This window comes from Alternaria alternata (genome assembly GCF_001642055.1).
Source record: "Alternaria alternata strain SRC1lrK2f unplaced genomic scaffold CC77scaffold_17, whole genome shotgun sequence".
NCBI classification, from domain to species: domain Eukaryota; kingdom Fungi; phylum Ascomycota; class Dothideomycetes; order Pleosporales; family Pleosporaceae; genus Alternaria; species Alternaria alternata.
The window spans coordinates 44,553-69,884 of NW_017306206.1; the positions used below are offsets into that span (position 1 = coordinate 44,553).

At 51.2% G+C, this 25,332-nt stretch overlaps 10 protein-coding genes across 10 annotated transcripts; 7 read left to right on the forward strand and 3 right to left on the reverse strand.

The window, feature by feature from the left end:
• Positions 1-1,301: 1,301 nt before the first annotated feature.
• Positions 1,302-2,278, forward strand: CC77DRAFT_1074313 (hypothetical protein; the record flags this gene model as incomplete). Its single annotated transcript, XM_018529208.1, has 2 exons — positions 1,302-1,454; positions 1,515-2,278. 2 exons carry the CDS (start codon positions 1,302-1,304, stop codon positions 1,929-1,931), a joined length of 570 nt encoding a protein of 189 aa, XP_018383143.1. The 3' UTR covers positions 1,932-2,278.
• CC77DRAFT_1052129 (hypothetical protein) lies at positions 2,010-3,805 on the reverse strand (the record flags this gene model as incomplete). The annotated part of the gene is made up of 3 exons (XM_018527689.1): positions 2,010-3,114; positions 3,171-3,324; positions 3,435-3,805. 3 exons carry the CDS (start codon positions 3,803-3,805, stop codon positions 2,491-2,493), a joined length of 1,149 nt encoding a protein of 382 aa, XP_018383144.1. The 3' UTR covers positions 2,010-2,490.
• Positions 3,806-4,614: 809 nt separating this feature from the next.
• On the forward strand, positions 4,615-6,262 carry CC77DRAFT_1074315 (GroES-like protein; the record flags this gene model as incomplete). The annotated part of the gene is made up of 3 exons (XM_018529209.1): positions 4,615-4,944; positions 4,997-5,557; positions 5,635-6,262. 3 exons carry the CDS (start codon positions 4,615-4,617, stop codon positions 5,797-5,799), a joined length of 1,056 nt encoding a protein of 351 aa, XP_018383145.1. The 3' UTR covers positions 5,800-6,262.
• CC77DRAFT_233303 (plasma membrane ammonium transporter) lies at positions 5,963-7,500 on the reverse strand. The gene is made up of 3 exons (XM_018530765.1): positions 6,850-7,500; positions 6,514-6,786; positions 5,963-6,458 (listed from the first exon to the last, which is right to left on the reverse strand). Exons 1-3 carry the CDS (start codon positions 7,091-7,093, stop codon positions 6,124-6,126), a joined length of 852 nt encoding a protein of 283 aa, XP_018383146.1. The 5' UTR covers positions 7,094-7,500; the 3' UTR covers positions 5,963-6,123.
• Positions 7,501-8,902: 1,402 nt separating this feature from the next.
• On the forward strand, positions 8,903-9,808 carry CC77DRAFT_941100 (hypothetical protein; the record flags this gene model as incomplete). The annotated part of the gene is made up of 2 exons (XM_018534772.1): positions 8,903-9,541; positions 9,629-9,808. The coding sequence occupies 2 exons, from the start codon at positions 8,903-8,905 to the stop codon at positions 9,806-9,808; spliced, it is 819 nt and encodes a 272-aa protein (XP_018383147.1).
• An 876-nt stretch (positions 9,809-10,684) lies between these two features.
• CC77DRAFT_233356 (hypothetical protein) lies at positions 10,685-12,766 on the reverse strand. Its single transcript, XM_018530766.1, has one exon. The coding sequence runs from the start codon at positions 12,637-12,639 to the stop codon at positions 10,789-10,791; it is 1,851 nt and encodes a 616-aa protein (XP_018383148.1). The 5' UTR covers positions 12,640-12,766; the 3' UTR covers positions 10,685-10,788.
• Positions 12,767-14,812: 2,046 nt separating this feature from the next.
• On the forward strand, positions 14,813-16,704 carry CC77DRAFT_1022627 (cytochrome P450). Its single transcript, XM_018525502.1, has 3 exons — positions 14,813-15,311; positions 15,360-16,236; positions 16,295-16,704. The coding sequence occupies exons 1-3, from the start codon at positions 14,946-14,948 to the stop codon at positions 16,633-16,635; spliced, it is 1,584 nt and encodes a 527-aa protein (XP_018383149.1). The 5' UTR covers positions 14,813-14,945; the 3' UTR covers positions 16,636-16,704.
• Positions 16,705-17,202: 498 nt separating this feature from the next.
• Positions 17,203-19,596, forward strand: CC77DRAFT_1033096 (hypothetical protein; the record flags this gene model as incomplete). Its single annotated transcript, XM_018526778.1, has 3 exons — positions 17,203-17,831; positions 17,948-19,198; positions 19,260-19,596. The coding sequence occupies 3 exons, from the start codon at positions 17,203-17,205 to the stop codon at positions 19,594-19,596; spliced, it is 2,217 nt and encodes a 738-aa protein (XP_018383150.1).
• A 151-nt stretch (positions 19,597-19,747) lies between these two features.
• On the forward strand, positions 19,748-24,634 carry CC77DRAFT_1022629 (DNA-directed RNA polymerase mitochondrial precursor). The gene has a single exon (XM_018525503.1). The coding sequence runs from the start codon at positions 19,916-19,918 to the stop codon at positions 24,173-24,175; it is 4,260 nt and encodes a 1,419-aa protein (XP_018383151.1). The 5' UTR covers positions 19,748-19,915; the 3' UTR covers positions 24,176-24,634.
• A 171-nt stretch (positions 24,635-24,805) lies between these two features.
• CC77DRAFT_1022630 (hypothetical protein) lies at positions 24,806-25,218 on the forward strand. The gene has a single exon (XM_018525504.1). The coding sequence runs from the start codon at positions 24,836-24,838 to the stop codon at positions 25,109-25,111; it is 276 nt and encodes a 91-aa protein (XP_018383152.1). The 5' UTR covers positions 24,806-24,835; the 3' UTR covers positions 25,112-25,218.
• Positions 25,219-25,332: the final 114 nt, after the last annotated feature.

Genomic DNA, 25,332 nt, shown 5'->3' on the forward strand with positions numbered 1-25,332 from the left:
TCGTATCACGTTAACATCTTACCAATATCTCACGTATCCAAGGCACTCTATGTAATAGCTCCACAACGAGCCGCTGGTTATCAGAGGCTGGCTACTACTGTGACGATCACACTAGGTCATAATCTTCTTCAGCTGTATATCTTCCGAAGATAGTGGGGCTGGCCCCAGACAAGCTGGTCGGTCCCGAATACTCTGATCCTTTGTCGATAGCACTTTTCAGATCCGATGCTTGTGGGCGCAGGCAATACTCACTTATCATCTTGTGTAGGCATAACACGTGTTTGTACGCGTCGACACAGTTCTTCTTCAGTTTTACAACTTGTGGCATGCTCGGTGGAGCATTGGCTATACATCCTCATCCAAGGATAGCGCCAAAAAAGGGTTATGCTAGTACACAAGCTACACGCATCTTGTTGCGATCGAGAACATGACTTCAAACATATCATTCCAAAGTCACAACTCGACTACAGTCTCAACGCCGCCAAACTTTGAGACACAGCGGTGTGATGAAAGTTCAGGAGTTGTGTCATGAGCACTGACATCCACATCACGCGCTTTTACGTCATCGCATTCCGTTGTTGTTCCTGACATTTGGCTTCAGGTAGCACGGCTTATTTGATACTTCGAGAAGACTGGACGTATCGTGATACCAAACTTCACAGTTGTTCACAACAAGGCAGAGTGTATGCCTAGCCGCTGATGCTCCGCAACATAGTACATGACTTGTTTTATCACAAAACCTGAGTTTACTTGTTGAAATTATGAGCAGAAGCTAATTAATTCGACAAATTATCAAATGAGTCATGCGATTCCTGCAACTACCCGTTTGGTACCTTAGAACTACCTGTACTTTGGCTCTCAATCCTAGCGCACTGTACCGATACGCGAATGACAGCTGCATCACACCTTGTTTTTTTTTTTTGGAAAAAGTTGATTCATCGCTGCATTGTTGAGCACATTGAGCATGTATTTGTGTTACCGGGACTTGTATTGACCCTTGTATCATTGATCATTCGCCGCATCAAAGTTGGTCGTTGTGACGCTGTTCGCTGCTTCCTTGGCTGCAGCGAGTGCAAGTTCCGTTCTGTTTGTAGACATTTGCTTACGTCTTACAAGAACCTAGTCAAGGGCGTCACGACCTTGATGTTGACTTCTGGATCGCCAGGCAAGTGTTACAACGCGAGCCTTGTTGTGCTTCACTGTCAGATATAAGAACACCAACAGTGAAGCATCCATATCTCAGTATCAGCAGCTCCAACTCCAACAAACCAACAGCCTTCATCACTTCTCATATATCCAACATGCGTGTCTCCGCTCTCCTTCTCGTCGTGTTTGGCCTACCAGCTTTTGCGACCCTGCTTGACACGCAATTCCCGCACATGCTTCTGCCTCTCAAGAAGTCTCAGCCAGATACCGCTTTTCCGACCCAGAACAACGCGACCGTCAGCTACGACGTACGTGTTAACAAAAATACACACACACGCAATCGTCTGGATCATACTTACCTCTACCAGGACAGATCCCTTGATGAGCAATGGACAGCCGTCAACTACGATGTCCCCGACAACGCCGCAGATATCTGTCGCCTCCGATTCCTCATCAACACTGACACCTTTAAGAATGCTCCGCTCAGCCTCAAAGGTGAAGCACCTTTCGCCATCAACATCTCACGCATCGAACCCAAGCTTGTCAACGGCGGCACTACCTGGAACAACAAGCCAGCCATAACCGAGCACTACGATACATACGTGCTGTCTATGAACGGCGCAACGGAGGTTGTCAGCAAGTGGTTCTCGTGCCCCAAAGGAAATGTAGCGCAATTCGTAATTCATCCTGCTAGCAAGAGATATTTGGACGTCTACTGGTTCGAGCTAAACTACGGTGCTGAGGATGGAGGCCCACACGGCGTCGTGCTGGAAATGCACATCTGAGCTGCAAGAAACCATATGGCGAATGATTTGATAATTGGTACCAAATTGTAGTTGGAGGAAGGCGAAGGGCGTGTGAATGGAGTTGTCAGTGATGTTTTGGGCTATCCTCAACATAAAAGAACCAACGCGTTCCATAAGCTGCGCTCCTTTTCATACCAATATTTCGTCCCGACCACGATCAAAGGTCACCGCGAGAACGTTCCACCAATATGAAACTTACGTCTATCCATCCTTAGTAGGCTGGCAGTTTGATGTATGCATCTCTTGATAGCCCCGTCCTCAACGTTAACCAGCTCACAGCGAGAGTCCTTAAGCAATCAACCATATCTCAGCTTCCAGTTTTGGATTATTTCTCGTCGCCTGTTTAATGACCGCGGATACAGTCAACTAGCCGAGCGTGTCTGTTTCTGTTGAGTTGGTCATGAGTGTTGAGTAACCGAAGGTGACTGCTGAATAGTATTGCAGCGGCAACGTTGACGCAACGTAACGATGCGTCGTGCATGTGGCTCTAACGCCACTATCAGGCCATAGGTCTTGGGTGCTCTGTTTCTTCCTCAAGTCATCTGTCATCTTCATCTCTTGCCAGTGCGTCAACAATCCTCCCTAAAGCTCTCTCCATCAACCCAGCTCTCCCTGTTCTTTGCACAACACCAGTAAGCTCAACCTTTGTGGCTACAGTGGGCTTGAGGTCTATGAAGAGAGCATTTCGATGCGTGAGATCTGTTTCTTCGAAAACTTCGATGCCTTGTTCGTCGAGCGTCTTGATGACAACGATGCCAGGCGGGTAACGATGAGGGTAGGCGGGTGTGAGAGTGTGGAGTTCGATAGCGCTGTCCGTCATGGGGCATGCTTCGGAGGGTTTGGACGGTCTGGAATCTGTTGGGCGGATTCCATGACAGGTGCTAGGCTCAGTATGGATGGTATCTAAGGAGGTTTGCATGGTAGAGGTTGAGTAGGTTGATGACGCGTATGCTGAGGTAGTGTATGGCGATTTTTGTTGCAAATTTGGTGTTGTTTGTGTCTCTTTATCAGCATATACGTGTCTTCGAGGCGCTCCTCTGACCCTTTGTAATGGTTTGGGTGCTGTGCGATTCTCGCTGGGTATCCCCGTGCGGCTGAAGGTTTGATCGTCATCAGATGTGACGAAAGCATAGTCGCTTCTGGAATCTTCTTCTTCGCTTATCTGATGGTAAACGTATTCATGATTGCCGTATAGATGTCGAAGTGATAGGTCCATACCCGCGCAGTGCGAAGAAGAAATGCGAAAGACCGACACCAGTACATGAGCGTACAAGGGGTCGCTATTCCTGAACTCATATATCCCTCAAACGCGGCATTGAGGAATCCTTCGACAATACCCAGGTAGTGTTGTGTTGTAGAGAAATACCGCACGCTAATCCCAAATAGTTGCTACCTCCAAGATACCATATGAGGAGTAGCAGTATGTGGCGTTCGGCAACAAATAATCTTTGAGCCAATAAGGACATTGACCTTCTTATTTACCAGAAAACATATGGCTGTGAGTACTGGCCATATGCATTGGCTTTATGTCCCGGGTTTGTAGCTTGGATGGTGTTCTTTGGCTTTTTGCAAAAAGCTTGGAATGTCTTTTTTGCCAATCCCTTCAATTTCTTGGAGATCGCTCGTTCGAAATCGCCGCGCTTGGGGTCTGATTTATCTACTGTATTGGCGTGTTTCTCTTCAATACGCTGGATGTACGTATCGTCACTCTCTTTGGTGGGTGGTTGGCGAGATGTGCGGCTAGAGATCCTTTCGGAGCTTTGAAGCCCAATCGTGATGTCGTTACGGCGGCTTTCGGTTATGCGAGAATATGCGTTTCCTTGAACAGGGAAGGGATATGCGAAGTATCTCATAGCTGTTGTTGTTGCTGTCGTCGTCGTCGTCGTCGTCGTCGTCGTCGTTGTGGGTACGGTGTCTTGTGAGAAAATGTGTCTTTGGCAAGATACCTATATAGTCTGACTTTGTTCTCGTTGAACGCTCATGTTAGATGTGAATAGAGAGAGACAGTGCGCGATGACAACGTTCCCGATTTTTGTACTCAGAACCTTTGGATGCTGTATAGGCCTTTGATGGTCAATTCGCGTAAGCGAACCGGCTGTACCATGTTTTATCGACCACTTCATCACTGGTGTTGAAATGGTACTGAGCAGACGAGCCACTCATAATTCCGATAGAGCATACTATATCTAAGACAGAAACTGTCCACGAACCAGAAGTACTGTAAACATAGCGGGTTCGCTGTACCATGGTAGCTGGACGGCGCCAATCTCGCAGGATACAATACACTAGGTTGTAATGGGGAACAAAGCAATGCGGTAGCATTACATGCGCTAAAGCCTTCTTCACTCTGAAAACGACGGTTGAATTACAGAACCATAATTATAGCTATGTTTATGCATTTTTTTCTTGGTCTGTCATGATTCATGTGATCAAAGACTGGCCAGGTGAGGATCTAACCCGAATGTGGAAATATTTGCTAGCGCGTTCATCTACCACGAGCATTTGTAATGTTGGACGCACATATGAACACCGCAAACGGGTATAAATTGCAGCACGAGGGAGCTGAGATACATGAGAACATATCCACTCGGTCCTACCTCCTTGATCATCACTTGTTGCTCTTTGTGCTTCGCGCAGCGTCAACTCTTAATATTATCTTACGATGTCTACACACTCTGCAGTTGCGACAGTAGCCAAGAAAGCACGTCTTGGCATAATCCAAGTTCCTACTGCTACTCCAGTAGAGCAGCAAGTCCGTGTCCGTGTCGAGTGGACAGCTTCTACGCCCTTGGACCTTCATCAGAACGATGGCGCTTTGCTCGTGAAGCATCCCCAAGTTCTTGGTGACAGTGTAGCTGGTACAGTAGTCGAATTGGGGCCAGATGCTAAGAGACTACAAGTTGGGGATAAGGTCTTCGGCTTCACCTGGAGGACTCAAGTAGAAAAGGCTCATCAAGAATTCTGCACAACAGACGAATGGCTCTTGGCGAAGGTAGATAGTGTTGAGTCTCCCGGTTGATTAGGCTGATGCTGACATATTGTAGTTACCAGACGGTTTCACTCTGGCCGAAGCTGTAACGTTACCCAACAACTTCGTGACAGTATTCCATTCCTTCACAGCCGATCTGGCTCTCGAAATGCCCTGGCCAAAGAACGAGTCTTATGTGCCAGGTAATGTTGATGTACCGATATTAATCTGGGGTGGCTCCTCGTCCGTCGGCCAGTTCGCCATCCAGATTTTGCACTACTACGGCTATAGGAACATCCTGACAACGGCGTCTCGAAAGCACCACGAGAAACTACGCAACCTTGGTGCAACCCAAGTATTCGATTACAATAGTGCAGATGTTGTTGCATGCATTTCAAACGCTGGTGGTGACGAGGGCATTCCTTTGATTTATGACTGCATCGGCAGCCAGAGCGGTAGCATCGCACCAATCGCCAAGATCGCGAAACCTAGATCGAAGGTTGCAATACTGCTACCGGTGATATTGCGCGATTCAACCGAGACGCAGGATCCAGAATATGAGATGGATGTGGGCAAAGTGGCAGAGTGGAGCGATGGTGTCGACGTCAGGGGCGTGCGAACGCACTTCTACCTAAACGTGAGTATAGTTGGTCCGTTGCTCAGGAGCGCACTGCTAACAGCACACAGAATGAGTACTTCAAGCACCATCTTCAGCCCGACATCATGCCCGCTATGTTGAAGGCCGGTGTCGTGACACCACAGAAGCAAAGGATGATAGATGGTGCGACACTGCTGGAGAGAGCACAAAATGCGATGGACATGCTGAGACGTAAAGACGTGAGTATGGAACGCCTTGTGTGGCGCGTCAGTGAGACGTAATCACAGGCGTGATATCGACACTGGCCGCATATGTCGTGATCCTGCAGGTCAAAATTAGAGGTGTAGAAGTGGAGAAGGTAAAAAAGACTCGGGACGCTGAGCACTTGCGCGTGCCCCACCGAAGCGATGCGCTGAGGCGCTTAGCACACTGCAGGCATGAACACCAGCCATGACCGTCCGTAACTGTAGCGAACCAATCCTCTGTTCATTGAACATCATGACATTTGAAACTATAACACGACGAGCCGCCTACCGGCTATAGTACCTTGAACAGTAGCAGGCCGCATTGTCACGAGCTTTTTGACTGCATCTATCCCACACCCATCACTCTTCCTTGATCACACCTCTTGGCCTCGCCTTGATCACCATACTCAGGTCGCATACAGGCAGGTCCGGCACCGGCAACTCCATGATCGCAATAATCAGAGCCAGCAAGAAGTAGAAGCCTAGTACGCTAGCCGCAAAGAAGCAAGCACCTGTACCCGTAGCCAACCTCGTTCCAACCACAGCATTTCCATTGGAAAGGTTGAAGAAGGCCCCAGCGCCGAGACCAAACCCGATTGTCGCAAACATAAAAATTAGGACAAACACGACGTTGACGCGTAACGAGCCGAGGAGGAATATGAAGGATAGAATGCACATGACGATGAGGTAGAACGCTGTTGGGTGCCAGATCAGTTTCACACACCGCCTTGGAAACCTGCGCTCACTTACCATAACTTGCTAGAAATACTGATGTCTGGTTCGACGTGCCAGGACTGCCAGTGCCGCTTCCATCCGGGTTGAAGTATCCAATCGAGTTGAAAGCGGGAACGAATGTTGTTGCGTAAGCAAAGAAATGCGCACCATATCCGAGGAATACCATCATTGGGAATGTGTTCCCAAGTAGGAACTCTCCAATACCTGCGAGGATAAGGAGCATACCGCCGAAAAATATGTTCACTGTCCCAGTCGCGACGCTGAGACCGCCCGAGCCCTGCCAGCCCACTACGGTTGTTGTCAGACACATGGAAGCAAGACGCGAGGGTGTTGAGATGATAGTAGACGTACTGAAGGCACACGCAAGTGGCATAACGGCAATCGAGAAGCCCAACACACCCACTGGCGTTGGGTTTCCAAACCGTGAACGAAGGTCCCCCGATACTCGCGTCTTCGGGTTTAGAAACAAGCGCTCATAGAGTTCTGGAGTGAGCGTAACCGTCTTGGCAAGCTCATAACGCAGCTTCTCTTCGGAATCATAATGCGCATCTTGATGTCGGTTCACGGTAGTTGAAGAGTAGTCGTGACTGGTCATCGTAAAGAGCACTGTGGATGTTTGTAGCGATGAGGAATGAGATTGCGCACATCGTATAGCGACAGCTCTTGCTCAGTATTTAATCAACCCAACAAGTTGGAGTTGCATATGGTATAGCCGCGGCTAACGTGTCTCGTGAGTTGAATGCCGGGTTGATTCCGTCTTCGATACATGTCTCTGTCGACTCCGCATTCAATCGAGACCACGGTATCGCGACATTCCCGTTCTCCGGCCACTAGCGTGATGCTATCAATGAACGTTTGATAGTAGAACTAAGAGGTTTGACAGAGTCTATGTGCTGGTCATGAGTAGCAACATACATGTGTTTTTCATGTGTACATAGGCATGACCACTTCCTTGGTCACCACTGTGTTCCCAAAAGGATCCTCCAAACAATACCCCATGAAGAGCTTATGTCCCTGTGACTGGAAATCTAGATCTCTCGTGATAGACTAGTACTAAAGACGGAAGCGACTTCAGCTGCATGGTTGATCGCTAGGCGGCTTACATTCCGATGGGACTTGATGGTGTAAACATGGGCTTGAGGCTATTATAGGGTACAGTTAAGCTTCCTTAGCATCGTTTTTCCCCGCATCTCTCAAGAAACTACCCGTAGACAAGCGCTTGCACATCTTCAACAAGTACTGTAGTTGGCAAACAGAGCCGTCGGCCGGATGCAGAGGGGCAGCATCCGGTTGGATGGTACAGAAGCGGCAGCCTAGTAGATGTCATGGCAGCCATCGAGCCTTCCCTTGAACAAAGCTGCGCGTTCTTTAACCACTCTCCACATTTGTCGCATCGGCTGAAGATGAGTTCAGCGTTCTTGTTCAACTGTGTGGCGAAGCAACCTCGGAGATGAACGCGTTGTGTTGACGAAGGATGGCGTTGACTCAGCATCGTCACATGCGAGATTGAGCGACCCCACCAATCTCCGATGGGCTAGAGCTGGTTGGTGACCCCTTCCGATCCAGCTCACTGCAACTTCTGCAGCCCTCATCAACCGCAAAGAGGATATCTTCAACGCCTCATATGGCGCTTGATGCATCGCCAAAAAGGTAGCGCGCGGTACTGCTGTGTATGACGCAGTTGAAGCTCCTGCAATACGGCCAACCAGGTTGGTGGGGACACGCCACAATCTCGTTTCCGTTCCTTGCATTAAGCCTCGGGACACCTGAAACCCACCGCACGTTCGCGACCGTTTCAACCCGGGATCATGGGCGCTTCAACCAGGTAAGCCGGCTCGTCTATACTGCTGTCTCGAGCTAGACAACTACGAGAACCGGATGGTGTCCTGTCAACAGGCATGGTGGCCGCTGTCGCGGGAACATGTTTGCTTGGCCCGCAGTATCGAACAGCACCCTGCCATCTTAGCTGCGCTCAGGCTTCTTATGACTGGTGGAGTAACGATTCAAGCATGACAAGAAGACCCACGCCACGTCTGGCATCTCAGGAACAGGCAGGGCATCGGAGTCGTTTTGAATCGGGGGCACAGTCAAGCGTTGTTCGAGGCTGCAATCCATCGGGGACTTGTTTCGCATGTTTAATGACACGGCCCACAGATTGAGTTGTGAAGAGGAATAGTGCCATGTTGTCGTATTGTATATAGCTCTCTTGGTACTCTCGGTTTCCTTCCCATCAAACAACAGTTTCTTCACTTCCAACTACAGCTTCTTTGTGCATCTTAGGTCTGAGACCTCACATTCGTTCTTTCAACACACACTCATTCATTACACTCGTTCACAGAAGCCAGGCTTCAGTCAATCTTTACAGCAACTCTCACTCTTCTCAACCAACCCATCAACCATCACAATGAAGTCCTACACCGTCGCCGCCGCCATTGCCGGCTTTGCCTCTTCCGTCGCAGCCCACGGCTTCATCAGCGAGCCTGCTCCCCGTATGCCCGGCGATGGCCTCAAGGCTGCCTGTGGTGACCAGGTCTACAACACCCAGTCCTCGGACCACTACGGAAACGTTCAGGGTGCTCTCCAGAACCTCCAGGGTGACCACCCTGACTGCCGCATGTGGCAGTGCAAGGGTGTTCCCTTCTCTGACGCTGGTGAGATCTTCGAGTACACCGCTGGTCAGGTCATCCCCATGAAGGTCGAAATCCGCGCGCCCCACGACGGTGTTGCCAACGTTTCCATCGTCAACATCGCCACCGACAAAGTCATCGGCAAGCCCCTCATCAGCTGGGACGAGTATGCCCTTACCTCCTCTCCCATGTCTCAGCACCCTGACTGGACCTCTTTCGACATCACCATGCCCGATGTCAGCACCGAGTGCGCCAACAAGGGTGACTGTGTCATTCAGTGGTTCTGGGACGCTCCCTCAATCGACCAGACCTACGAGTCCTGCATCGACTTCACCATGGGCGGTGGCTCCGGTTCTGGCAGCGGATCGTCTCCCGCTCCCTCAGCTTCTGCTAAGCCCAGCGCTTCTGCTTCCCCCGTCGCTTCTTCCGCTCCTGCTGCCAGTTCTGCTGCCCCCTCCAGCACGGTTCCTGAGGCTACCCCTACCCCTACTGCCGCTGAGGAGGCCGCCACCCCTGTGGCCACTGGTGGTTCCGACTCTGGCTCCGACTCCAGCCTCCCTGAGTCTTTCACCATCGACACCTTCATCACCTGGCTCCGCGCCAACGCCGGCACTGGTGTCGCTGACAAGGTCCGCCGCATGGTAGCCGCTCAGCGCGCCCACCCCCGTGCTTTCCGCGTCTAGATGATCTTGACATATGATCTGTAAGACAAGTACGATAGACAAAATTCCTGTATTGGGCGAGAAGATGGTTAGAGTTACTGTTCGATTCTGTTGTAAATATACAATTCAATGATGCACATTATTTGCTCGCTTGAGCGAGGCTGTAAAATCTTCAATTGCGCCTTGCCTGTAATGTCCTCGGGTAATACATAGCCACTAACTTCGTGATTTTATTCAATGTGATTGAATTGATGTCTTCTGCTTCCACAATGTGGGTTATTACCGGTTGTCGTCCACGATATGTATTCGGACGATCTCATCGACCAAATATGGTTGGGAAGCTGCTTGAGACCGGAATAGTTGCATAGGACAAGAAATAATTCTCGCGTGTGCAAGCTTGTCTGGCTTTTCGATGTGTTTTGGTCGCTAAATTTGCTGAGTCCATTCCGGGTGTGGTATTGGAACCATATTGACGTGCTTGTTCTGTCAGTCACGATGATGAAAGACCGAGAGATATGGAAGCTGTAAAGCGGGCGGCTTTGCGCTCATATTAATGACGTCATCGACGCCGAACGACGCGTCCCGTTCGAATTTACTTAGAGACCAGCGAAACCATGGGTACCATATATGGGGTCCATTACAATACATGCTAACAATAAGTTACAACATAAGAATAGAGCTTCCACGCCCCCACGGATGATGTCCGCTCCATCATCATCCACACGACTATTCAACGCCGCTGAAGCGCCGCTGACTCCATCATCAGATGAACATCGACTGAGAATCGCATTCATACAGAAAAACAACCACTATTATATACCACATCAACGTATACCTAACAACAAACGATCGATACAAGTGACCACACTATCCAGGTGGTCAACGTACTGTGGTACAAGAAAAACAGGGAAGCACGTTAGAAATTCAGATGCACTTTCTAGCGTTTGCGAATACTGGGATGTATGGCTGCTAGGTCCAATGGCAGTACTTGCTCCTAAGCCTTAAGACTGATTCTGGCGGTGGCTTGGAGCATTCGTCATTTTTTGCACATCGTCTTGGTGCTGCCAGAAACTAAAGACGTCCTCCCCCGCAGCATCGCCCACGGCGTATGTCGGTGAAAGCTCCATGTCGGCGAGACATACGCCCATCTCAGGATGTTGTGCGAAAAGATTTGCATTGCTGAGTGCGTCTTCTGTGGAAAATGGTTGCACATTATGCTGCCAGTGCTCGATCCCCGGAAACTCTGAAATACCGGTTTGGTCGGCGTATGCGAAATTGCTGGGCGGAGCTAAACCTGGGGATATACCATGATTCCAAGGACGGAGGCATGAGGTCATGTTCATGTTTGTTGGCTTCGTATCGTCAGGGCTGACCGACACTATGGAGCGATTCAGTGGCTGCGATGGGGGCAGGACGGGCGATTGCTGTCCTGGCGAGACAGAAAGTCTTCGCGAGATGTGCTGGGAGTGATAGTTATATGGCTGCACCCGCAGTGGTGGTGTGGACGGCAACGCCGCAGATGTGTTGTGGGCATGGAGGGATCGAGGTGAGGGATGCATCGACGGTGCCTGAGGTGCCAGAAAAGTAGGTGGGGGGCTCAATGCAACGCGATGCATCGTCTGCGAGGTCAAGTACGGAAGTCCTGATGATTCGAAAGCCTGTTGTGGCGTGGTATCACGAGACAATTGCGTCTCAGAGGCTGCTGACGAGTGATTTCGCGTATGTCTCCTCCGTGAAGCAGCGACGGTCCGGGACCTCTTCGATGCCCGGAGGTGATCTCCCACTACACAGCTACCCTTGGCGTTCGGCCTCTTGCTGTTGCCCACCCGGTTCTGGTCCTTGCGCTTAGAGTATGCCTTGGGCGCGTTGACAAACATGCGGATTTGCCAAGCTGAGCACATGACGTTCTCGCAAATCGTCTTCTCTAGCCGGAGAGCTTCGACGATATTATCCAAACGGCCGGCGCAGTTGGTGTCCTTGTCTTCGTCCTCACCCTTGCGTTCGTCGTTAACGTAGTCATTCTGCTGCCACCCGCGGAAGCCCATCTTCACCTGCTCGATTAAACAATCGAACACCTTGTGGGCGTAAGCTTCTACTAAATCCGACTGGTAGTGTGGTTCTTCAACCCATCTCTTGAGTGCGGTGGATCCAGCATTATCTCTGGCGTAATCTCCGCAGATCATGGCGTTGTAGATGCGCTCTACGTTAATGTTACGATTGCGCTCGACATGCTCGATGGTTGGATCGTTAGCAGGTTCTCTCCACGGTTCACGGTTGAACCGCATTTTCTTACGACGGTATTCCTTCGCTTCCTCGGAATTTTGGAAGTAACCACGGAATGGCCCATAATGCTGACCTGCCGCCTGCGGTGGTGCGCTGCTGTTCCTGGACAATGGCATAGGTACGAGCGAGGGAACTTCTGCGGAACTAGACCGGTGGTGCATTGAATATGCAGAAGGGGAATCTTTTGTTCTGACTTCGCCTTTTCGATAGTTTGGGCTCGTCATTTCAACATAGTTCTCGACGCCACGTTGAAGCCGGAGGTTATTATCGCTGTAAATGTTGCCCGTTGTCTGCATCGAAGCACATGGATCATACGACTTAAAATCTTCCGCACCGAATCCGATGTTCGGCGTGTGAGATTGGCTGAGGTCGTTTGCAGTCCCGTAATGCTGGCCGCAAGACTCACGGTAGCCATGCGAGGATTCCAGGTTTCTGGGACTGTCCTCGAAGTAGCTGCGATTGTTGTCTGTATTTGATGGGATATAGGAGTGTCGCTCGGCAAACATATCACCAGGATCGTGCTCGATTTGACGAAGTGATGGCTTCGCCTGTCGCGGAGGTTCCTTCATGTGATCGCTGATGCTTCGTGTAGGGCTGATATGGTACTTGTCTTATAAGATTTGAAGATTGGGGGAAGAGAGGGAGTATTGGTGCTAATATGTAGAGGAGTTTGATTTGAGAATGTGAAGAAGGGCTGAAGATATAGAGTAATCGTATCAAGTGCCTACACCTATCGTGAAGAGCGATGTCTCATATGTTCGACGAACGCCCATGACAACCGTTGCGTCGGCCCGTCGCTCAAGATACTCATTGATTATAATGGCACTCACAGTGTCTTGTGATCAGTCTGCGTTGGGAGCTCGTGGGGTCACTGAGGCTATGGAATGCGTTCGCGACTGCAGCCTGCAAACCCCCACAACGTTTGTTGCATGTACCATGTGCGGCTCAACTACGTGTTTGAACATCAGCTCCTCCTGGCAGCGCATTACACACGTGTTGCGGGCCGCGATTTGCGACAGCGATGTCGCTTTCCAGACTTGGTAACAGGACACTCATGATTCGCTGCCATCTACCCATCATGTGTTTATCCTGTACTTCTCAGTATCTGCGAGGTGAGTGGGATTATGCAGCTGCAATTTTCACTTTTCCATAGCTTCTAGACGTCATGGAATTATTTCCAGGCTTCTACAGGCTTGGAGGTGGCTTGGGATGGCTGTACATTCGTAACCAACATGTTGCCTTACATGCTACGCTGGCAATCATCTGTTACAAGTTCACGGGAACATGTCGCAAGAGCTCACTAGCAATTCAAAGGCATAGGAGAAGCTTGGAGATCGCATGCAAGAGAAAAGCATTTGGTTTGGGGAAATTGATGATTGGACTTGAAATGCGCCGTGCTTCAAAAGGTCTCATTGATATGGCCAAGTTATCCCGTCGTCACTCGTGTGATTCGGCCTTAGCTTCGAAACACATCGAGACACCTTCAAGTCATGCGTGTATCGTCAACGGTATGTGCATGTTCTTACATCATACCTGGGTAGTGAAGGTCATCTGTATCTCTCCTAGTCTCTCAGTGCAAATTCAACAGGCATTACACACCTCTATGAATGTGTATCAAGAGCGAAAGCCATATGTCTAAAATGAATCCTGGTTTCAAGATGGGTCTGCTCCTCGTTATCATCTAGCGTTCCAAACCGACCGAACTTATTCGGCGCACTGGGCTTACTCATGTTCCTGTGAATCTCTGCCATCTTTGCCTCCCAACTTGGTGGCGTCAGGCCTCATTATGTAAGAAAATCAGTATTAAACACAGATGCTCATACATCAAAGTATATCACCATCGGGTTGTTCTGTCTCATTAATATCACTAACATTCAGGTTCTTTCGGATAGGTCCTCGTTCATTCATCAAGTCCAGAAGTTGTACAATAATCAGTTTTTCAAACCGACGCAGTTCAATCCGGCCTACCCCTAGAAGCCAAGGATCTTGAACCACCAAACCGATATTCCATTGACGTTATCGCATCATGACTTCATTTCTGAGAAGACTGTGCTTCTTGTTGACTGTGACAGACGCCGAGTTGGACGTGAATTTCGTTTGGGTACCCGCGCTGATGTTGCTACGACGCTTCCAGTATGGTTATATCTCGAAGTTGATAACCCAGAAATCGTTCTTGCCATCTATTCCATCAGAGTCTCTCATTGTTAGGACGGCCTCGTCGCTCTGAGGGCCGAGACTGCGTTCTGGCCGAAGCATTTTCTCTTTCGCTGTATTGAAGTAAGGAAAAGGTTAGCCTTATTCGCGAATTGTCGGTAAGTTAATACTTAGGTATTCGTTGAGCAATTCAACGGTGTTACTATGTAAGTAGAACACCCCATAATAGCAGCGTATTCTACGAGATTTATCCCTTGAGGATGACTATCAGCCAGGAGCGGTAGTGATAGAACAGAGGGCTAGAAGGCGATGCGGGGCCGACGGATTGAAGAAAAGTGGCAAGCGGTGATGACATTGCACAACATTCGCACATCAGTGGCCCGGAGACTTGTTTCTGTATCGAATTGTGTATGTGGCAGGTTCAGCAAGCCGCTGAAGGCGTTAGCAGCACCAGAGAATGGCACAACAATGGTTCCGCGCTCTTGTTCCGCACTTTTAGTGGCCTAATTCCGCTGTCCCCAACGAACGGTGCGACTTCCCCGCATGAGCCGGCCACGCTTCACGTAAAGTCTGGGGAGCCCGCCATGGCTGAGGAATGGTAGACAAATAAAATGACCGGCCTTCCGCTAACTAAAGCGTAATTCCAACTTGTGGCTCGCAACAACCTTTCGAACATCTTGTTGTTTTCGGCAAGCGTCGCAAGGAGCCACTAGCGAGCGCCATGATTTCCATCATCCTACCACTGCTCTCGTCCCAGTTTCTGGAACACCCAGCTCGCTCGTTGTTCTTGTTGATAATATGCATTCCCATATTGTATGTTATTGGGAACGAATACGTGCGATACTCCCGACGAATCAAGGGTTTTCCCGGACCGACCAACTGGCCCTTGGTGGGCAACATTCCAGACATCAAGGTTAATGCGGCCGAGAAGTATCGTGAATGGAGCAAGACTTTTGGCGCTGTGTACCAGATACAGCTTGGAAATGAGCCAGTAATTGTGGTCAACAGCGCGGAAGCCGCGAAGAAAATCTTTGGTGGGAACAGCCAGGCGCTGAGTTCCAGACCCGTATTTTGGACTTTCCACAAGGTGAGCTGAACAGTAAGGGCGCCCCATTGCTTCGCTAACTAACAGCAGGTGCTCTCAAACACAGCCGGTACGACAATCGGGACGTCGCCATTCAATGATTCGCTCAAGCGCAGGAGGAAGGGTGCTGCCTCGGCACTCAACAAACCTTCGATTGCGACATACATCGACCACCTCGACCTTGAAACGAAGGAATTTGTAAAAGACGGGTTTGAGTCAGGCCATGCTGGTACCGTTGGTGTAAACCCCATGCCCATGATTGAGCGCCTTTCACTTTCGCTCGCTCTGACCCTCAACTGGGGTACAAGGATGAGTAGTCGACATGATCCAATGTTTCACGAGATCTGCGAGGTCGAAGCCGCTATCTCGAAATTTCGTAGTACGACTGGAAACTTGCAGGACTACATTCCCATCTTGAGACTCAATCCCTTCAGCTTCGGCACCAAGTCTGCGAAAGAGCACCGAAACAGACGAGATGTCTACCTAACGAAGCTGAATCGCGATTTGGACGAACGAATGGAGAAGGGTACTCACAAAACGTGTATCCAGGCAAACATTATCCAAGACAAGGAAGCCGCGTTGAACAAGGAGGAGTTGACGTCGATCAGCCTGACGATGTTGTCTGGCGGTCTAGACACCATCACTACCCTCGTTCAGTGGAGTGTGGCGCTGCTGGCTCAAAGGCCGGATATCCAAGAAAAGGCTATCAAGGAGATCCGGAAGTACTACTCGGAAGACGAGCCGCTAGCGGATGCGTACGATGACCAAAAGTGTGAGTATGTTGTCGCACTGGTTAGAGAGTGCTTACGGTACTACACTGTACTACGCCTAGCGCTTCCGCGAGCGACAGTCAAGGATATCATGTATGAGGGCAAGCTCATCCCCGCAGGCAGTACAGTATATCTGAATGCATGGGCATGTAATATGGGTGCGTCGTCCTCCCTGGTTCCCCTACACTAGAGACAGCGATGCTGACTGCAGAGTAGATGCCGAAGTTTGGAGAGATCCGGACGAGTTCCGTCCTGAGCGTTGGCTAGAGCAACCCGACGCCCCGCTGCATACATATGGCCTAGGTTACAGAATGTGTGCAGGCTCATTGTTAGCCAATCGCGAGTTGTACCTTGTCTTCCTGCGGACGCTGAACAGCTTTGAGCTAGTACAGAAATCGGAGGTGGACGTGCATCCTGTCAGGGGCAGCTCAGACCCTACCAGTTTGGTGACGATGTGCCGACCTTACGAGATTCTCTTCAAACCTCGAAACGAGCAGATTCTGCGGGAGGCTCTTAGGGCAGCAGATGAGCGATTGGCCGAGTTTGAGAAGGCGTAAGCGGCTGTGTTCGTAGATTAATGCAGTGTGGGCGTATTGATTAATCTAAATGGCATTTGGCGTGCGCAAAGCTCGGCAATGGTGTTAAGGTTTTTGATGTGATAGCGCTGTGACGAGCTCCGACTCAAAGGTCTAGGGCCAGGCCGGAAAAGCTGTCTTGAAATATAGTCGAGATGAGGTGGTTGTTGTGAGCAATGACGAAGGCGTCGGCAGTCAGTCATAGGCGAGCGGGATGATGCGTTGCAGGGATGTGGTTCCCGGAAGGACAATCGAGGTTATCGCATCTCCAATATGGCCTCTTGCACTGCCCTTGACACGCGCTTGGCCTTTCGTCGAAGCTCTTGTCATGCTGCTTCTCTCCCCCATTTAATCGAATTGAACCTTTGCGCCGCATTTTTTGGCTTCGACAGCGTGAGACGCAGAATCTCGCAAAGCTCCCGCACCGGCCGCACGTAGAACCGCACGCGACACTTGTCCCTACATCGCCATGACCGAGCACGCTGAATGGTAGCGACGAGACGCGCCACAGACAAGGAGTGGTTGCCAGATAGCTTCGTCCGGGGCAGCATGTATCGGAAGGCGATACTTCCGGGCGATGAAGAGCTGGGCAAGAAAGACGATGACCATAGATACAAACCCGCGCGGCATTCCAGCTGGTCAGGCTGGAGCCACACGTTTCGCTGGCGGCGGCGGAGGATACTGCTTGCAGTAGTGGGCTTGTTCCTGCTGTACTACTGCTTCCTCAGCGGCTCTGACGACTACGAAGAGCCGGACGAGCCACGATATCGAGGACGGCCAATCACATCCACATATCAGAAGCCGAGCGCGGACGGCGACGACGAACCCACGGGAGCGCCACCGGGCGTACAGAAACCAAGGCATGGAGAGGCGGTCCCTCGTACATACGATGGACAGATACGCTTCTTCCGCCTCGCCAGCTCACTGCGCTCATCCGCCTCGGCAACGGGTGGCTATGAGAAGAAGAACAGAAACATACTATTCGCAATGTCGAGCTTGAAGAGTGCATCGACGCTTTTGCCCATGGTATGCGAGATGTCGCAATGGAACAGGAACCATGTACATGCGGCTTTCATGGGCAGGGAAGATATACCAGTAGACGATCTGCTAGAGATAAACGGGATAGACAAGGTCAAGTGTCCTGCTGTATGGCACGATGCGCGACCGGATTACATGGAGTATGTACCTCAAATTGTTCTCAAGTACTTCAGGGTTATGTTGCAGTCGCATGAGCAGCTCCAAGCTTCAAAACTCGTGCATAAACGGCCATGGCTAACTAGAATGTTGCCTGCAGGTATAGTACCGATGTACGCGCTGAGACGGCCGTGATGGGTGCTATGCAGCACATCAGCAGCTTTCTCCATCCTCAAGCAGCCATCATCGACGATTCCGTCTCAGAAGACCAGTTCTTTGTCCGAGGCATGCGAACCAAAACGGGAGTGCTTAAGATGCCTCTCATTGAAGTACCAAAAGACAGATTGGAGGACTTTGCTTGGGTCTCACGGCTCGATGCTGGCTCACTCAGGCACTGGCACGATCCTACCGTAGACATTCTCATCCAAGTACCACCAGACTCTTCCAGCGTTCTGCGATTACTGAAATCAATCAAAGACGCCGATTACAGTGGTCTGAGACCGCCTCGTATCACCGTCGAGCTGCCAGCCGAGCTCGACATCTCAGTAAAAGAGCACATTGAAAGCTTCAAATGGCCCCCACATAATGATAATCCCATGGCAGGGAGCGGACTCAGTATCAGACGCCGCATCTCAAACCATCGCCATAACCAGGAGGACTCTGCAATTCGCTTCTTGGAGTTATTTTACCCCACCAACACGATCAACTCACACGTATTATTACTCTCTTCGCAAGCGCAGCTGTCGCCACAGTACTTCCACTTTGTCAAATACGCCTTGTTGGAGTACAAGTACTCGACCTACGGCGCAGAGGACAATGACAATCTCATGGGTATTAGTCTAGAGTTGCCAGCGGTGCTCCTCGATGGCAAGACGAAGTTGGAACCCCCGTCGACAGGCGACATGCACACTGACCGATACAAGAAGCTGCATCAAGGTGCCAAGAGCGTGCCTTTCATGTGGCAGGCTCCAAACAGCCACGCGGCATTGTTGTTAGGAGACAAGTGGGCAGAGCTGCATTCGTTCCTCGGCAATCGTGTGGTCAAGCATCAGCAATCAGCCAAAACGACATCTCGGGGAAAGTTGGTATCCGAGACACTGCCCGCATGGACCGAGTACATGCTTGAGTTCATGCGCGCGCGCGGCTATTCGCTGCTTTATCCTGCGACGACGTCCAATGCGTTGGTCACGATTCATAACGAGTTGTACCACGTCCCCGAGGAGTTCTCTGCTGTATTGCCCAGAGACGGTCAAGAAACACCTGCCATGCCGTTGGAGACAGATGCACCATTTCTGCGCGCCGATACACCACCTCAGTCTCCTCAAACTTCCGAAACACCCGTCATTCCAGACACAATGCCGCTGCATCAGGCGCTACCTTTCAACGGCGATCTTCCCGAGATCCCTCACCTGTAAGTACTCCTGTGCGACCTGTAGGTAAGACACAGACTGACTTGGTACACCCACATTTAGACCCCAGCTTCTCTATGACGGACAACAAATTGCTCCGGCAAACATATCCACTGTGGCAAGAGAGTACGCAGACATATTCCTCAAGGAGGTTGGTGGCTGCAAGATACCCAAAGGTAAGCACAAGAAGGTTGTCGGGGGTGAAGCAAGCGACTTGTTCTGTTTTGGAGAGGACGATGATGGCGACTGGGTCGAAGATGAAAGCAGAGAGGTGGAGATGTTTGATGCGCCGATTGATGATCAATTGGAGAAGTTGATCGAGGATGCACTATCTGCTGTGGCGACGTCGACGAGGGAGCGGACCATCACCAAGCCCACCATTGTCGCGGATGAGGCATAGCGCGAAGACTAGTATTGCGAAGTTTGTAGCTGTAAAAACAAAAAAGTACTATGCTGTAGTGTTATGTAATCAGGCGAAAACGCTGCCAAGGCTAGCGATGCCTCTTCGGTGATGACGCTGGCATGGATTTGGTCGGCCAAAATTTCCATGGAGGATCTTCAACCACGAGGCAACTACACGCCCGCCCCAAGTTCTCGCTGCAACTGCACGATTTCCTCTAGTTGTCTTCTGGCGTTTACAAGTCTTGCTTTTGTTTCTCTTTGTTTGTTCGTTTGATACCCCCCATAGACTTTGCACTGGTCCGGACGCTCTTAGGAAAATGCTCTCGCGAGCCGCAGGGCGGAAACTCCGCAGAAATGCCTTCAGGACGCCCACGACCCTTTCAGACCAATTAACGCTGCCATGGCTCTGCCCAGCGTTGTCACGGAGGACCTCGTACGCACCTTCCGCATCCTCGACAAACACACACGACTCGAGTCGACGGCAGCGGCAACGGCCCTCTTCACTGTCCATACGGCACGAGACACGCTCCCTCGCCACATCCGCCGAACTGCATCCCCCACCTTCCTCGCCGCTTTCCTTCGATCCCTTTGCGCAATCCTTCGGGCGCCAAGTCCAGTCTCCCGACCTCTCTCGCATGCCGCGATGGGACCCTCAGAATCCCCTCGTCGTCCGAGACTCGCTGACTGCGTTGCCTGCGTTGCGTCCCCGCGACGGCCTCGTCGGTGACCTCGTCGAGCTGCACCAGAACCTATACGCATGTCTGCGCGTCGGGCGTCTGGACCGGGCCGCCATCATTATCGACCGCCTTGCCACCGTCTACAACAAGGATGCGCCAGAACTCATCGACGCACACAACGCCTACTTGCAGACGCTGCTCGACCTCGGCCAGCTCGATCCTGGTGTGGAGAGCATGAAGAAGATTGAGACCTGGTGCAATGACCACATGCTAGCCAAAGATGTCCCACCAAACGCGCAGACATTTGTTACCCTGATCCGATCGGCCATGAACTTTCTGGAAGAGGGTGACGACGAGACCGCAGTACGAGAATACATCGCCACGGCACGGGAATACGGCGAAGACATCCTCGACCAAATCAACGCCTCGCCCGAGTTCTCCGATGAGGAGTGGGATCTGTTGATCCGCCTACAACCAGAATCCTTCCAAGAACCTCCGCCCGTCGACCAAGTTCAGCATCTCCATGTCAGCACGCCCTTGGGTCGCAAGAACCTTATCGAACACGGCCTGGTATCCCACCCATCACAGCCGATCAAACCAGTCAAGCAGAAGGGCATGGGTCTGGATTCGCTGAAACAAGCTCTTACCATTTTCGACGATGAGGCCCGCGTTCCGTACCCGCACGATATGCCAGGAACCCAGGAAGAGAAGGACCAGGCCTACGCATACGCACGCCAACTACAGATGGAACAGGATGGCATCGAGGCCGCAGTCAGGAGATGGAAAGCCGAGGACGAGAAACTACAAGAAGTGGGCGTCTATGGCGTCATGAACAGCAAGCCTATCCAGGCCATCATGTACGGCTGGTACTCCGCCCTCGTGCCGCTGTTCAAAAAGCGTATCGAACAGGCCAAGGAGGTTCTGTCCGATTCCACCAAGTCCACGGCGCGTGACGAGGTTGCCGCCTACGGTGTCTGGCTGGAAAGGTGCAAGCCTGAGAAGCTTGCGGCAATCACCGTTGCTCGGGCTACCCAGGCCGCAGTGAAGGGCAAGGATGAAGACAATTCTGCCTACAAGATATCGGCCCTGTCTATTGCCGTTGGTAACGATATCGAGGAATACCTCGACGCTGATTCGCGGGCTCGGCGAGACGCTTTCCTGAGAAAGCAGCGCAAGCAGACTCGTACGAACTTGATCAATCAACTTTCCAAGGAGACCCGGGAGGCGCCTTCCAGCCTACCACCTTTGAAGACATCGTATCCACTCGAGAAGGCCGACATACCACTAGGGGTACGAACAAAGCTTGGAGCCTTCTGCTTGGAGCTCTTGCTTCAATCTGCAACCCTCACCGTCACCGCAAAGGATCCACGGACAGGGAAGCAGATATCCCGCAGTATGGCCGCCTTCCACCACGCAGTCGGTTATCGTAACGGCAAGAAGGTTGGCTACCTTGTGCCGCACCATGAGCTCGCTACCAAACTGCGAACCGACTCTGTTCATAGCATCCAGACTGTCAGGCTGCCAATGGTAGTCGAACCGAAACCATGGTCTAGTTACGAAGATGGCGGATACTACACTATCCCGCAAAAAGTCATTCGTCAAAAAGTCGGTGACAGTGCGCAGAAAGCCTATGCCCGGTCAGCCATAGAAAATGGTGACATGTCCAAGGTGATGGCTGGCCTCGACGTGCTTGGCAGAGTACCTTGGCAGATCAATGCCCCCGTTTTTGAAGTCATGGCTCGTGCCTGGAACTCGGGAGAGACTATTGGGGCTCTCGTTGGAGAAGATTCCATTACCAACTACACGCGTCCCCAAGAACCTCCAGCCAACGCGTCAGTCCAGGAACGAGCGAAATGGAGCAAAGCTCTGAAGGAATACGAGAATCACATCGGCGGTCTTCACTCACAGCGATGTTTCCAGAATTTTCAATTGGAGACAGCGCGAGCATACCTGAACGAAAAGAAAATGTTCTTCCCTCATAGCGTCGACTTCCGAGGCCGCGCATATCCGATCCCACCCATCCTTAATCATATCGGGTCTGATCTCTCAAGGGGACTTCTCAAGTTTGCGCACGGCAAAGAGCTTGGTACTGTGGGTTTACAATGGCTGAAGATTCATCTAGCCAATCTTTACGGTTACGACAAGGCTAGCCTACGCGAACGCGAACAATTCACAATGGACAACCTGGACGAAATTCGCGATTCCGCGACGAATCCACTGGATGGTAGACGGTGGTGGGTAAAGGCGGAAGATCCTTGGCAATGTCTGGCCTGTTGCATGGAGCTGAAAAGAGCTTTCGACTTACCCGATCCGACTCGGTTTGTATCTCAGTTTCCAGTTCACCAGGATGGAACGTGTAATGGACTTCAGCATTACGCAGCCTTGGGTGGTGACTATGCTGGTGCTCGCCAGGTCAACCTTGAACCCTCCGACAGGCCGCAGGATATTTATACTGGTGTTGCTGAACTCGTAAAAGAGATGGTCGCAAAAGACGCCGCCGAAGGTCTTCCAACAGCGTCCTTTGTTGACGGCCACATTACGCGAAAAGTTGTCAAGCGAACAGTCATGACTAACGTCTACGGAGTCACCTTCATGGGAGCGAAAGAACAGGTACACGACGAGCTACGTAACTTGTTCCCTCATTTCGAGCCTACAAGCAAGGTCCGGGGACTTGGTGCCGTCGCTTTGTATGTTGCGCATAAGATCTTTGACGCGCTGGGCAAAATTTTCAATGGTGCTCAGGAGATTCAGTACTGGCTTGGGGAATGTGGCGAACGCATAACGACATCGATTACTGCCGAGCAAGTCAAAAGGATCAAAGACCGCTTCGAAGGATTGGATCCTTCGAATGCGTTGTATGACCCGAAGTTTGTGGCACCAAAGAAGGTTACCGCAGCCCAGCTCAACAAGTTCAACAAAGGCATGGAGAACTTTCAGACTAGCATCATTTGGACAACGCCACTCAAGATGCCAATTGTCCAGCCATACAGGAAGGAAAGTAACCAGACGATCAAGACTAAGATTCAGAACATTACGGTGTCAAAGAGGTCTCAGCATAATGAGGTCGATAAACGCAAGCAGCTTCAAGCATTTCCACCCAACTTTATCCACTCTCTCGACGCGAGCCATATGCTGCTTTCGGCGTTGAAGGCCAGCGAGATGGGGCTCGACTTCGCCGCTGTCCACGACAGCTTTTGGACACACGCTTCTGATATCCCCAATTTAAACGTCATTCTTCGTGACGCATTCGTACGCATGCATAGCGAGGATATTGTCGACCGTCTTGCTGCCGAGTTCTCTGCGCGTTATGCAGGTGCTATGTACCGAGCGACTCTTTACAACGGAGCAGAGGTCAGCCGGAGGATCACAGAATGGAGACTAAAGCGTCGCCAGAAGAAGGGTACTACCACAAAATCAAGTGGCAAGCGATACGGAGACACCTCCTTTGAGGAAGTTGCACTGGAGGCTAAGCGACAGGAATTGCTGAAGAGTGAAGATGCCGAGGAGAGGAAACAGGGCGAGGCGATGGTCACGCCGACCAGCATCTGGCTTGCGGACCAGGACCCCAAGGCATTCCGCTCGGCCAGACTCGCTCTGCTCGGTGAGTCTAAAGACAAACAGTCTGCCGATAGGGAAACAAAGACTATGGATGAGGCATTGGGTGATGAAGTTGATGCTATCACCACCACTGAGTCAACGATCGATGTTGTGGAAGACGAGGCCCAAGATCTCGCAAAGGACCCACAAAGCGGCGGTGTAGCCAAGAAGAAGGCGCCGTCTCGCCTCGGCCACGAGAAGAGCACAATTCAAGTATGGATCCCGCTCAGCTTTCCACCTGTTCCACAGAAAGGTGGGTGGGACGTATCCCGTCTCCGGGAATCCAAGTACTTCTTCTCTTGACTTAGCCCAGCGCTTCGGGGCGACGCTGAGCGCGAATTCTTCGCGCCAGACGAACGCACCCCAGTAGGTATTGCAGCAACACAGAAGATTCGCCAAATTGCCCTGCAAGGAGGCCTGGGAGAATGCGGTTGGGATGTCAAAATTCGTCCAGAGGCGTGGTGGAGGGAAGATCACCCCGGCAGTTCGAAGAGAGAGGGGCGGAGGAGACAGATTGGAGAGAAGAGAGGAAGGAGGAAGAAGGGTTTTTGATTGATTGATTTACCATACCTCTGCGATCGGCGTCATGGCGGGTTTACTGTGGACTTTTGCATTGCTTGGTGTTTTGGTAGGATCGGATACTGGAAACCCCCCTTATGGTAAAGCTTTGTAAGAAGGGGAATGATACCCCATATATGTTCATGAGCTAGAGTACTTCGCCTATCAGGCTTGTTGTACTGAATGTTGACGATTACCATCCCAAGACTTTGTTGTGCTCCTATAGCGACATGTTAGGTCTATCGGGTTTGCTAAGTAGAAAAACCTCGACAATAAACCGAGGTTGACCCTAGCGTTGGGAACGCACGTGGGCAGGCAAGGGGACTTTGCGGGACGCGGTTGCCGCCGCGAGATAGCGCAACTCGTTGTTGCGACCATAAACCGCCCCCACCTAACGACTCCGGCATGTCTCCACGTCAGCCTTATCTCTTGCCTGCTTGCCTTCTTCGCCCTATCGGCAATATACTGGCGATACACGATACCAGGATTGTCTGCAGTCAGGCGAGAGCCGCAAGTCCTTTTGCCAGAAGCGGCTACCACGAAGACGTACTTCATGGGCTCAAGCCCAGCAGCCACCAATATTCTGGAGCGGCTCGTCTCGTGCAATCAAAACATGGCAGACATAGGGTAAGGCTAGACAGAGGACCTGATAGCAGAAAGGTGAGATCGTGCAAGAGCTGACGCTGGTACTCAAAAGTTCACCGGTGAACAATGAGGCTCGGGATCCGCATTAGACCGCCTCCCATGAGGCCCTACACAACCACATTCCTATTGGATATGCCACCGGAAGGCAGCCACTGCGAGATATACGAGGTGGCGCTGCAACCTAGTGACTGTTTGTTAAAGCCGAGGCGCACCCAACCTGCCAGTTGCACGGCGAGTTCTGCCTCGCGCACCTTGCG